General features: G+C 45.5%; 1 protein-coding gene across 1 annotated transcript in view; it reads right to left on the bottom strand.

The window, feature by feature from the left end:
* LOC138761191 (rasGAP-activating-like protein 1) overlaps window positions 1–14,319 on the bottom strand; it is a 325,463-nt gene that overhangs the window by 295,360 nt on the left and 15,784 nt on the right. The window contains exon 3 of the mRNA XM_069932922.1: window positions 9,421–9,534. Within this exon, the coding sequence (XP_069789023.1) occupies window positions 9,421–9,534 (114 nt within the window). The remainder of the gene's footprint in view (window positions 1–9,420; window positions 9,535–14,319) is intronic.

The following is a 14,319-nucleotide window of genomic DNA, read 5'->3' as shown; positions in this document are numbered from 1 at the left end:
CACAAAACTCAAAACGGTCAACCAGTTTACCTATCTCGGCTGCACCATTTCATCGGATGCAAGGACCGACAACGAGATAGACAACAGACTCACCAAGGCAAATAGCGCCTTTGGAAGACTACACAAGAGTCTGGAAAAACAACCAACTGAAAAACCTCACAAAGATTAGCGTATACAGAGCCGTTGTCATACCCACACTCCTGTTCGGCTCCGAATCATGGGTCCTTTACCGGCATCACCTATGGCTCCTAGAACGCTTCCACCAGCGTTGTCTCCGCTCCATCCTCAACATTCATTGGAGCGACTTCATCTCCAACATCGAAGTACTCGAGATGGCAGAGGCCGACAGCATCGAATCCACGCTGCTGAAGATCAAACTGCGCTGGGTAGGTCACGTCTCCAGAATGGGGGACCATCGCCTTCCCAAGATCGTGTTATATGGCGAGCTCTCCACTGGCCACCGAGACAGAGGTGCACCAAAGAAGAACTACAAGGACTGCCTAAAGAAAGCTCTTGGTGCCTGCCACATTGACCACCACCAGTGGGCTGATATCGCCTCAAACCGTGCATCTTGCGCCTCACAGTTCGGAAGGCAGCAACCTCGTTTGAAGAAGACCGCAGAGCCCACCTCACTGTCAAAAGACAAAGGAGGAAAAACCCAACACCCAATCCCAACCAACCAATTTTCCCCTGCAACCATGTCTGCCTGTCCCGCATCAGACTTGTCAGCCACAAACGAGCCTGCAGCTGACGTGGACTTTATCCCTCCATAAATCTTCGTCCGCGAAGCCAAGCCAAAGAAAGAAGCAGCAAGGATCCCAGTACTAATCTCTGCAAAACATCACTTTTCAAGGGCTTGTAATTTAAAAAGCAACCCTTGACCATCCGATCACCAAGCCAATTTCAAATCTTTTTCTTAAGTTCCAGATTAATAAACATGAATTATACAAAAGAGATCGGGATTGCATTAACAACGATTAGCATATACAAATATCGAGCACATATGTAAACTGAGCCTTCCAAGTCCAAACATGAAAAAGAATCAAATTTTATTACAAAAATATCCCCCTAACTAAGAACCAAAACAAAAGCTGAGCTACCATGTTTCAGCATTAAACAATTATTTTGTGGTTAATTCTGCTACTCTGCACTCACACACAAAAAATGGTGAAAAAGATTCGGAAAAGATCAACTTGCATCATATGAAAATGTTGATTAAATGAACTCCATGTTTCTTCAAATTTAACCGAAGGGTCAACAGCACCACCTCTAATATTTTCTAAATTTAAACAAGCCATTGAAGCATAGTAGGTGGTTTGGGGTCTTTCCATTTAAATAGAAAGAATCCCCTGGCTATTAAAAGAATCAACAAGTTGAACCAAATAAGTGGGCAGAGAACAAAACTGGTGCAGTAATGGGATGAGGTTGTAGGTCAATGAGCAAAACTGCTGAAATAATATCAAAAATATCTTTCCAACATTTTTTTCAGGGAAGGGCAAGACCAAAACATGTGTGTCAGGGAATCCACCTCAGAATGATATCCATCACAGATTGGGTTTAAAAAGGAGTAATAATGAGCCAGCTTGTCCTTGAACATCTGGGCCCTATGAACCACCTTAAACTGTATCAAAGAGAGTCGCACACACATTGAAGAAGTGTTAACTTATTTGAGAATTTTCTCTAAAGGTAAATGTATCTGAAGTTCGCTTTTCCGTTCATTCTTAATTATGTCAGAAATCACTGGATGCATTTTCATGATAAAATCATAAATGTTTGCTATTAAACTCTTCTGAAAAGGGTTTAAACATAATATTTTAATTGGTAACCAGTCCTAATGTGGTATTAGAAAAGTAGATCAAGTGGCATTTAAAAAGTTCCTAATCTGTTGAAATCTGAAAAAAAATGTGATCGAGGCAAATTAGATTTATGAGACAACTGCTAAAAAGACACAGGACAGTTATCCACAAGTAAATCGCAAAAAATACTATTCCCTTCATATTCCATCAAAGAAAAGCTTGATCAATTCTAGATGGTTGAAAGAAAAAAAATAGATAGAATAGGACTTGACAAGATAAATTTGTTCAATCCAGAAAATTTACAAAATTGAGACCATATTCGTATTGAATGTTTAATGATTTGATTCATCATTTGTTTATTCAATTTAGTGAGCGCAAAGGGGAACAAAGGAGAACCCCTGCACCGCGCTCAAGGCTCACCCATCATGGACAACGAATTTCATCTAAATCCAGAAAATCATATACTTAATATTAATTGCCCAATAGTACAATCTAAAATTTTTAGATATCTGTAAATATTTATTACTTAACTTAAAGTTCTTATTCTGCCATATATATGAAGAAATTCTAGAATCATTAATATTAAAAAAAATTTTAGGGATGAAGGTTGGAACTACCTGAAATAGGTACAAGAATTTAGGAAAAATAGTCATTTTTAACTGCATTAATTTGATCAATCAATGATAAGAAACAAAGAGACCATTTCTTTGGCTTGGCTTCGCGGACGAAGATTTATGGAGGGGGTAAAAAGTCCACGTCAGCTGCAGGCTCGTTTGTGGCTGACAAGTCCGATGCGGGACAGGCAGACACGATTGCAGCGGTTGCAAGGGAAAATTGGTTGGTTGGGGTTGGGTGTTGGGTTTTTCCTCCTTTGCCTTTTGTCAGTGAGGTGGGCTCTGCGGTCTTCTTCAAAGGAGGTTGCTGCCCGCCAAACTGTGAGGCGCCAAGATGCACGGTTTGAGGCGTTATCAGCCCACTGGCGGTGGTCAATGTGGCAGGCACCAAGAGATTTCTTTAGGCAGTCCTTGTACCTTTTCTTTGGTGCACCTCTGTCACGGTGGCCAGTGGAGAGCTCGCCATATAATACGATCTTGGGAAGGCGATGGTCCTCCATTCTGGAGACGTGACCCATCCAGCGCAGCTGGATCTTCAGCAGCGTGGACTCGATGCTGTCGACCTCTGCCATCTCGAGTACTTCGACGCTAGGGGTGTAAGCGCTCCAATGGATGTTGAGGATGGAGCGGACACAACGCTGGTGGAAGCGCTCTAGGAGCCGCAGGTGGTGCCGGTAGAGGACCCATGATTCGGAGCCGAACAGGAGTGTGGGTATGACAACGGCTCTGTATACGCTTATCTTTGTGAGGTTTTTCAGTTGGTTGTTTTTCCAGACTCTTTTGTGTAGTCTTCCAAAGGCGCTATTTGCCTTGGCGAGTCTGTTGTCTATCTCATTGTCGATCCTTGCATCTGATGAAATGGTGCAGCCGAGATAGGTAAACTGGTTGACCGTTTTGAGTTTTGTGTGCCCGATGGAGATGTGGGGGGGCTGGTAGTCATGGTGGGGAGCTGGCTGATGGAGGACCTCAGTTTTCTTCAGGCTGACTTCCAGGCCAAACATTTTGGCAGTTTCCGCAAAGCAGGACGTCAAGCGCTGAAGAGCTGGCTCTGAATGGGCAACTAAAGCGGCATCATCTGCAAAGAGTAGTTCACGGACAAGTTTCTCTTGTGTCTTGGTGTGAGCTTGCAGGCGCCTCAGATTGAAGAGACTGCCATCCGTGCGGTACCGGATGTAAACAGCGTCTTCATTGTTGGGGTCTTTCATGGCTTGGTTCAGCATCATGCTGAAGAAGATTGAAAAGAGGGTTGGTGCGAGAACACAGCCTTGCTTCACGCCATTGTTAATGGAGAAGGGTTCAGAGAGCTCATTGCTGTATCTGACCCGACCTTGTTGGTTTTCGTGCAGTTGGATAATCATGTTGAGGAACTTTGGGGGACATCCGATGCGCTCTAGTATTTGCCAAAGCCCTTTCCTGCTCACGGTGTCAAAGGCTTTGGTGAGGTCAACAAAGGTGATGTAGAGTCCTTTGTTTTGTTCTCTGCACTTTTCTTGGAGCTGTCTGAGGGCAAAGACCATGTCAGTGGTTCCTCTGTTTGCGCGAAAGCCGCACTGTGATTCTGGGAGAATATTCTCGGCGACACTAGGTATTATTCTATTTAGTAGAATCCTAGCGAAGATTTTGCCTGCAATGGAGAGCAACGTGATTCCCCTGTAGTTTGAGCAGTCTGATTTCTCGCCTTTGTTTTTGTACAGGGTGATGATGGTGGCATCACGAAGATCCTGAGGCAGTTTACCTTGGTCCCAACAAAGCTTGAAAAACTCATGCAGTTTGGCATGCAGAGTTTTGCCGCCAGCCTTCCAGACTTCTGGGGGGATTCCATCCATACCTGCTGCTTTGCCACTTTTCAGTTGTTCGATTGCCTTATATGTCTCATCCAGGGTGGGAACCTCATCCAGCTCTAGCCTTAGGGGCTGTTGAGGGAGCTGGAGCAGGGCGGAATCTTGGACTGAGCGGTTGGCACTGAAAAGAGATTGGAAGTGTTCTGACCATCGGTTGAGGATGGAGATCTTGTCGCTGAGGAGGACTTTGCCGTCTGAGCTGCGCAGCGGGCTTTGGACTTGGGGTGAGGGGCCGTACACAGCCTTTAGAGCCTCGTAGAAACCCCTGAAGTCGCCAATGTCCGCGCTGAGCTGTGTTCGTTTGGCGAGGCTAGTCCACCACTCACTTTGGATCTCCCGGAGTTTGCGCTGAAGATGGCTGCATGCGCGACGGAAGGCTTGTTTCTTCTCTGGACAGGACGGCTTTGTAAGGTGAGCCTGGTGGGCAGCTCGCTTCTTTGCCAGCAGCTCCTGGATTTCCTGGCTGTTTTCGTCAAACCAGTCCTTGTTTTTCCTGGAGGAGAAGCCCAGTACCTCTTCAGTGGATTGCAGTATGGTAGTCTTCAACTGATCCCAGAGGGTTTCAGGGGACGGGTCCGTGAGGCGGGTTGCAACGTCGAGCTTTGCTTTGAGGTTTGCCTGGAAGTTTCCTCTCGCTTCGTCTGACTGCAGTTTTCCAACATTGAACCTCTTTCTGGGGGCTTTATTGTTCCTGGGCTTTGGCTTGAAGTGAAGGTTGAGCTTGCAGCGAACCAGCCGGTGGTCAGTGTGGCATTCCGCGCTAGGCATGACCCTGGTGTGGAGCACATCTTGTTTGTCACTTTCTCGCACCAGGATGTAGTCCAGGAGGTGCCAGTGTTTGGATCGGGGATGCATCCAGGTGGTCTTAAGGCTGTCCCTCTGCTGAAAAAGGGTGTTTGTAATGACAAGCCGCTGTTCTGCGCAGAGCTCCAACAGGAGGCGCCCATTGTCGTTGCACTTGCCGACGCCATGCTTGCCCAGGATTCCTGGCCAGGTTTCTGAGTCTTTGCCGACGCGAGCGTTGAAGTCGCCCAGGATGACAACCTTGTCGGCTGTAGGGGTACGTTGGATGAGGTTGCGCAGGTCGGTGTAGAACTTGTTCTTTTCTGCTGGTTCCGCCTGGAGGGTTGGAGCATAGACACTGATGAGGGTGATGTGACGCTTGTTTTGAAGTGGGAGTCGCATGGACATGATTCGGTCCGAGAGGCCTGTCGGAAGGTTTTCGAGTTTGGAGGCAATGAAGCTCTTGACCATGAAGCCTACACCAGATAGGCGTCGTTCATCCGAAGGCTTGCCAGACCAGTAGAGTGTGTAGCCCGCGCCGCGTTCTTGGAGGCTGCCTACATCTGCCAGGCGGACTTCACTGAGAGCGGCTATGTCGATGTCAAGTCTGAGGAGTTCATGTGCAATGAGGGCAGACCGACGTTCAGGTCGGTGGCTGTCAGCCTTGTCTAGCATGGTTCTGATGTTCCAGCATGCTAGCTTGAGTTTGTGAGCATCTTTTGAGGGGGAGGACGTGGAGGGGGAGGACGATGAGGGGGAGGACGTGGACCTGTCCTCGGGCCTGCGCAAAGGAGCTTTTAGGTGGAGTGCAGTGCGCGCAGTACTGGCCCCACCCTTTACACCCATGGTTCGTGTGCCCGTATCGGGGAGACGGCGGCCCCGGCCTCGGTCGAGTGAGGCAGGCGGAGGCCCCGGTCCGGACAGGGAGTGGGAGGCGGCGGCCCCAGTCCAGGCACAGGGAGAGCAGCAGCGGCCCCGGCCCCGGTCGGGGTGAAGGGTAGACAGCGGCGGCCCCGATACGGGCAGGAGCAAGGGGGAGACGGCGGCCCCGGCCTCGGTCGAGTGAGGCAGGCGGAGGCCCCGGTCCGGGCAGGGAGTGGGAGGCGGCGGCCCCAGTCCAGGCACAGGGAGAGCAGCAGCGGCCCCGGCCCCGGTCCGGGCGAAGGGTAGACGGCGGCGGCCCCGATACGGGCAGGAGCAAGGGGGAGACGGCGGCCCCGGCCTCGGTCGAGTGAGGCAGGCGGAGGCCCCGGTCCGGACAGGGAGTGGGAGGCGGCGGCCCCAGTCCAGGCACAGGGAGAGCAGCAGCGGCCCCGGCCCCGGTCCGGGCGAAGGGTAGACGGCGGCGGCCCCGATACAGGCAGGAGCAAAGGGGAGACGGCGGCCCCGGCCTCGGTCGAGTGAGGCAGGCGGAGGCCCCGGTCCGGGCAGGGAGTGGGAGGCGGCGGCCCCAGTCCAGGCACAGGGAGAGCAGCAACGGCCCCGGCCCCGGTCCGGGCGAAGGGTAGACGGCGGCGGCCCCGATACGGGCAGGAGCAAGGGGGAGACGGCGGCCCCGGCCTCGGTCGTGTGAGGCAGGCGGAGACCATTTAGTAAACGATAGTTTAACATGGTCAATTAAGGGTAAAGAGTTAACTTTAAATAAATCTTTATGCCTCTTAGTTTTTTAACACCCAAATAAGTAAAATTATTAGTAATCAATCTAAATGGAGATTGTTCATAGATTGGAACATGCATATTTAATGGTTAAAAACTTGCTTTTATTGAGGTTCAATTTATAACCAAAAAACTACTAAATTGAGCAAGTAATAACAATGCCTATGTCTCAAATTACCCTGGTTCACATGGGACACTGTGTACACAACACCCCTTTCAAAACAGTTGGAAAAATTCATTTGAATTACTCAGATATGATGTCCTTTTAACAAATCCATACTGAATTGACCTGATTCATTTCTGTATCTCCTAGTGCAAATGACAGCAGTCCCTCAGAATTTTTTCCAATACTTTCCCTACTACTGATATTTGACTCACAGGCTTGCAATTAGTCTTATTCCTGTTCCCATTCTTTCATAACAGTACTACATTCATAATCCTCTGATCACCTGGCATTTCTTTCTAATAGAGCTTCAACCTTGCTTCGCATAGCAGCAGGGGGTTCTTTTTAATTGTCCAGTCCCTGACTTCCACAAGTTGTACTTCCATTAACCAATGTTATCGTTCAACATTGGGCTAAAGATGACTTTTAAATGCTGTACCTATGTGTCCAAACTCATCCATTCCAAACTTAATGACAAATTCCATCTGGTCAGTATTTCAGTACATTCTGCCTTCAACGCCCAGAGCTGGTGGAAATTTAAACCTGGCACAGGATCTACCAGCTCATTTATTTGAGTGGAGATTTGACTGCCTCAAGAAGATAAAAGCAGGGCAAGTTCCAGATTTTTCATTATTTGCATTGGCTAAAATTTATTATCAATTTTTTTTTAAGTGTTTGGGATGATTTCATACCGTATATATTTGCGTAAATGTCAAACTCATTTAAAAGTCCTCACGCTACTTTTGGCCAAAAGATACGGAATTTTCTTCGCTATAATTACTGTATCCTGAAAGGGTACTTAGCATAACATTACAAAAGCCTTAACACTTTGTCTGCTTATTGTTCACAGATGTAAACAGTCATGAGTAGGACACAGCTCAGCCAAAATTCATTAACATTATATTATGCTATTACTGAGTATATAAGCTAGGCTGATACACCTTGTATCTCTCTTATTTGCCGCTCTATGGTCTGGCAAGTCCCATGGTCCGACACATTTGAATCTACCGGCATTAGTACAAACTCCTTACAGACAGTGCGGGCCTCGAACCCCAGTCCCGATAGCTGGTGCTGTAAAGGCATTGTTTTAACTATTACGCTAACTGTGCCTCCCCACAGTATTATTTCCTGTTTTAAGCTTTGTTCTATCTTTGATATATTTATACAGGGTGTTCCCTTAGGGGTCAATTTTTGTTTTCCAGCATTTTCTGTGGTCCAGCAATGGCCAGGTCCCAACATCACTGAATTAAAGAGGTACAACCTGTACCACATTTCTGAGTAAGTAATTCGTTAACTTTAAATTATGGTACATTTACACAACTCTTGGTCTGCCTACCGTTCGCAGATTTAAACACAGCTATGGATAGCAGTTAGGCCAATTCGACCGAAATGCATTAGTGTGAATTTCAGACCCTCAAAAACAGTATCCATGTAACAGTCAACCCCATAAAATTAACATTAAAATATGGTCTAGAAAATATGATTTTTACACAAGTATACAAGGTAATTTTAAAAATGCTTGCAAGAGACATTCCAAAGTATTCCAAGAGCTTGCCAACTTTGAGAAATGCAGATTTTGGGTGTTCTACAGGGCTGTCAGTTAGGGAGAAGGATTATTTAAGCTAACCAGGCTCTGTATCCATAAAAGTAATCGTCAATCTCCTTTGAGTAAAAGAAAATAGTAATTTATTTCTATCAGCTGGCAATTTCCCAAACTATTTGGAAATGGTATTTTGATTTTGATTGGTTTACCCAGATTAATAAGGACAAATGGAGCTGTTTCAATTATACACAGGGAGGTTATCATAAGGTCTTATTTCCTGTTTCTTACCTCACCAAATCCATTTAGTGAAGACAGGTGACCCTTACATTATGGACATGACAACCCTTGCATTATTGGCATTCAAGGCAAACAGCCTGTGTCATAATTTTTCTCTGATTCACTTCGCTTGGCTGTCATTGGAAGGATTTATTGTGATGTTTTGAAAGATAATTGGGACAGGGTCTGCAGAACACCAATATTTTGTCTGGTTTCTTTATTCTGTTTGGAAATTGAAAGGAATAACTGAAATCAAAGCTTATTTCCAGTAGTCAGCTCATTAAATTTCCTGGGAGAATAATAATAATAATTCAAGAGAGTATTTTCAAGGAAGGACTATAAATATCCTAAAATAACACAATTGAACAAGCACAGGAAGTGGATGACACGGGTGTGAATATTTAGCTCCACCATTTATTAGAGCAAAGTAACTATATTTGGGACTATTGTATTTACATTGGATACGAATAGATACCTGCACATAGTTAATTTTTAGCCCATTTACTTGAAACAAATTAAACCAAGTTAAGAAAATGTATAAATTACCTGTTTCCATTTCTTTGCCTTTGCCCTACAAATAGCTGGCAGGTATCTATTGAAACAGCACTGAGCAACAGAGTCCAATTCCTCTCTAAAATCTATAGTGACCATCAGTGTACATCTCAACCTCTATTTCTGGGCTGTTAGAAACTGTTAAGCAGTTGGAACTGCCTTGAAAAGTCTTCAAAACTCAAGAGAATTCACTTACCCAATTGTGTCTTCATCCATAACATAAAACGAGAGGGTGTGAAAGCCCATGGGCAGGTGGAGAGTATATTCTTCGCCCCAGAATGGATTTAAATCCTTCCATACTGTAGCAGTTCTAAATATGGAAACAGTAGCAATCAAAATGTGACAAACTGAGGACAATCAAAAGCCCCTTTCACACTTGTGTTCCACTAAATCAACAGTTCAATGTCCTGGGACAGGTATGGGGGCTTGGCCTTTCACACGAGACCACCCCTAACCGGGACACTAATCGGAATGACACAGCACACAAAAGGGGGAAGTGATGCCATCTCATTCTATCCAATGGCTGGTCTCCAACGTCCAGAAGTTATACGAATCCATCACTACATAATCAGGTCTTATCAGCCTCTTTATTTGCAAGTTGGTGCAAAGAGAAACTGGTCTTACAGGCCAGGGAACTCCTGATCTCATGTGGCATAATTTCAATTATCTCTTACTCATAACCTATGAAGTGTTTGAGGAGGAAAGATTGGCTGAGCTGAGAGTCAGACATAGAAAGCTCTTGTTTTTAATGAAGTATCTTGAACGGGTGCATAATAGTAGAAAGATGTGGAAGATGGTATGCCACTCCTGGAGAGTATCGTTCCATCAGCGTGCTTTTTGGTGTTGGTATCATTGTACTGAGACAGGTGGCCACAGCGGTGAGAAAGTACATCATGCCACGTTTTTCATAGGGTTGCCGACTGGAGAGCATCTTCAAGAGATTATGGAGGCATTTGAAAGAAGGGGTGGTTATAGATGGCATACATATTCCCATCATTGCCCCATAGGATGATCCAGCATCCAACTACAAATGAAAAGGATGGCACTCCATCTTTCTGCAAGCTGTCGTTGACCACATTTTCTGGTAAGGTTTACCTTTCCATTATTAGCATTTATCCTCACTTGAAAATATAAGCATTAAGCGATTTGAGCCTTCACCCTCTAATGTTTGTAGCTTCGCAGATGTCTATGCGAGCTGGCCAAGTTGCACCCATGATTCTCGCATTATTGTCAACTCTCCGATTTACATAATTGCTGAAGATGCAGGTGGTCAGCTATTCCCCAGTGACACAAATGATTTCTGACAGTGCATTATGATGCTTTAACAGGTACACATGACCCTGTGAAGTTTGTGATAAACCCCAGCTTTGCCTCTGTTCCCTTCTGCTTCTTTTCACCCGCACATTATATTTGATTGTATCACAGGTCTCCAGAAATGTGAATGGTGTGGAAATACCTGCACATTTGATCGCGGAATCCCGCCTACCCACTGTGAAAATGGCTGATGAAGGGGTTCACGTAACATCACGTCATTGATCACTGTAAAAGCACATTCATCTTCAGATTAAGCTCCGCTAGAATGGTTATGGAGGTTGCTGGAGGTGCCTGTTCAAACGAATAGATATTAATACTGCCTTTGTGTCAGATGTAGCTGTTGCCTCCTGTGTCTTGCATAATATCTGCGAGCTTAACAAGGAGCACTTCCTGGAAGAGTGGAGGGCTGAAATCTCCAATCTCCCTCCTCCAGAACATGTCCCTTACAGTGGGGCCACAGGTTGTGGTCCGCATGAGGCTATAATGACAGTCCTGTGTGGAAATGAGGATAATGACTAAGTAAAATTCTATAGGTCTATAAAACTTTATTGCTTGTCTTTGAACATAGTGCATCTGTTAAATTCAAAATTTAAAATAACAACTGTATAATAACCATTGGAACTTTATGTGCAACATCAATGGAAACATGGACAATAATTGTCAACAAAGGCGGTGCAAAAACTTTCTTGAATAAAACATTAACATCTTTAAAACACATTTGGCAACTTTTCATTCATAGTGACCTTCAACTTGATTTCAACATACTATAGAATTGTAAACTTTACGACTTTGGTGATGAACATCATTCATCAACGTTCTCATCCTCATCCTCCATCAGGTGAATGTAAGACCTAATAATGACTTGATCAGCTGAACCCTCAGCACCTACAGGTGACGAGTGTGTCCCACCCAAGGGGTTGATAAGGGGTGGGATGTAGACTGGATGCACCACTGGACTCTGAATGCAGCCACAGGAAGGGGAATGCTGTGTAGGTCGGCAAGAGAGAGGAGAATGGAATGGGGAGGGCTGATGCTGGTGCATGGCAGCAGGGTTATGCAAAGAGGCACGTGGCATCATGGTGGCAGAGATTGGTTGGAATGATAGGGAGGATGGTGGGAAGGGGGATGCAGGAGGCCTTCCAAGGGTGGAAGGAGACTGAATGGTGGAGGGCCAAGGATGGACTCGCCCAAGCACTTCGATTGATGAGGCCATTCTGCTTATAACCACTGTCTGAGCCAGCATCTCCTGTCGAATCTCCTGTCGAATCTCCGTTATAAGGCATGCCAATCCTTCAGCATGCCTCTCCCTTCTGTTGGTTTCTCTTTCATGGTTCATATGGTCTACTTCGGCTAAGAGCACACGCATATCATTTGCCGCCTCCTAGCACTTCATGGGCTTCCTATGTCTCAGCCTCCTTCTCACACCTAGATATTGGTAAGTATGTGAATTAAATGCTATGCACTCACCTTTAATTCAAGCAAGATTTTTCTTTGAGCAGATTAATTACGAGTCTCACCAGCTCCCAGTACAGCAGGAGGTGTTTGTAATGATGGTGATCATAGTTGTAATGTAACTAGTAATGCCTTAAGGTTTACAGCTCCCGTTTGATTATACTTGGAGCTGACACAGAGCAGGAGACTGTAATGGAGGTTTGCAGCCTCATGGTGTGCCTCATGGTGCTGTTTACATCAACTTTAAACTAAGGAACCTTTTCCTTCGTCCATGTGTTGTCTAAGAACTCACACATACAAAAACAAAATAAAACCTGGTGTCAGAAGTGGGGTGAAGGAAATTAGAAGGAAATACTTTAAAAGGTAAAATCTAAAGGCAGCAACTGATCAGTAAAGGGAAGGTAACGAGGTGAAAAATAGAAGGATTACACCCACCAGTGAAACTTCAGCTGACAGGTAATGTGGCTGAAAATTGAAACAGTGGCAGTTGGAACTGACGAGAAAAGTAATAAAGTGAAAGTGTCAGTCATCTTGCATTTGTGAGTGATTAAGTACTGAGGTGTATAATAACTTCACATTTGCTGCAGAAGATGACAAAATGAAACTGGAAAAAAATAATGCAACAGTTTGAGGTGTACTGCATACCTAAACATAACGTGATGTTTGAGAGGCATAGATTTTTCACATGTATACAGAAAACAGAAGAAAGTATTGATCAATATGTGACTAAATTGAGAAACAGAAGCAAAGCGTGTGAATTTGGTGGACTGACTGACTCACTGATAAAAGACAAACTGGTGTGTGGTATTTCAGTTAATAATCTAAGGGAAAGACTGCTAAGAGAGCAAAATCTAGACCTGGAAAAAGCCATAGCACTCTGTAGGGCTACAGAAATTGTAAAATCGCAGGCAAAATTGCTGTTCAGTGAAACTAGCTGCTATGTGGATGCAGTGAGCAAGAACAGACATGAACTTTTTAACAAAAAATGTGCCAAGTTTGAAAGAGAGGCATGGCCAGCGAACAAAAATGAAAGGGACAATCAAAAGCCATGTTGTCAACACCTACAAAAAAAGTGTCCAGCATATGGTAAAACTTGCAATAATGTGCAACAAAAGCAGCCATTATGTCCATTGCTGTAGGAACTAAGTGCAACAAAGCAAGGTTCATGCAATGTATGAAAGGGAGAAAGAAGAATTCTATGTAGATGTTGTGACTGAAAACAAAGTAAACAGAGACAGGATGTTGAGTTTAAAAGTGAATTACATATCTTTCTTTGGCTTGGCTTCGCGGATGAAGATTTATGGAGGGGGTAAAAAGTCCACGTCAGCTGCAGGCTCGTTTGTGGCTGACAAGTCCGATGCGGGACAGGCAGACACGATTGCAGCGGTTGCAGGGGAAAATTGGTTGGTTGGGGTTGGGTGTTGGGTTTTTCCTCCTTTGCCTTTTGTCAGTGAGGTGGGCTCTGCGGTCTTCTTCAAAGGAGGTTGCTGCCTGCCAAACTGTGAGGTGCCAAGATGCACGGTTTGAGGCGTTATCAGCCCACTGGCGGTGGTCAATGTGGCAGGCACCAAGAGATTTCTTTAGGCAGTCCTTGTACCTTTTCTTTGGTGCACCTCTGTCACGGTGGCCAGTGGAGAGCTCGCCATATAACACGATCTTGGGAAGGCGATGGTCCTCCATTCTGGAGACGTGACCCATCCAGCGCAGCTGGATCTTCAGCAGTGTGGACTCGATGCTGTCGACCTCTGCCATCTCGAGTACTTCGACGTTAGGGATGTAAGCGCTCCAATGGATGTTGAGGATGGAGCGGAGACAACGCTGGTGGAAGCGTTCTAGGAGCCATAGATGGTGCCGGTAGAGGACCCATGATTCGGAGCCGAACAGGAGTGTGGGTATGACAACGGCTCTGTATATGCTTATCTTTGTGAGGTTTTTCAGTTGGTTGTTTTTCCAGACTCTTTTGTGTAGTCTTCCAAAGGCGCTATTTGCCTCGGCGAGTCTGTTGTCTATCTCATTGTCAGACAGCTCCAAGAAAAGTGCAGAGAACAAAACAAAGGACTCTACATCACCTTTGTTGACCTCACCAAAGCCTTCGACACCGTGAGCAGGAAAGGGCTTTGGCAAATACTAGAGCGCATCGGATGTCCCCCAAAGTTCCTCAACATGATTATCCAACTGCACGAAAACCAACAAGGTCGGGTCAGATACAGCAATGAGCTCTCTGAACCCTTCTCCATTAACAATGGCGTGAAGCAAGGCTGTGTTCTCGCACCAACCCTCTTTTCAATCTTCTTCAGCATGATGCTGAACCAAGCCATGAAAGACCCCA

This window comes from Narcine bancroftii, chromosome 4 (assembly GCF_036971445.1).
Source record: "Narcine bancroftii isolate sNarBan1 chromosome 4, sNarBan1.hap1, whole genome shotgun sequence".
In the NCBI taxonomy this organism is placed as follows: Eukaryota; Metazoa; Chordata; class Chondrichthyes; order Torpediniformes; family Narcinidae; genus Narcine; species Narcine bancroftii.
Note: the sequence above shows the minus strand (reverse complement) of the source record. Positions and strands in the feature narration are given on the sequence as shown.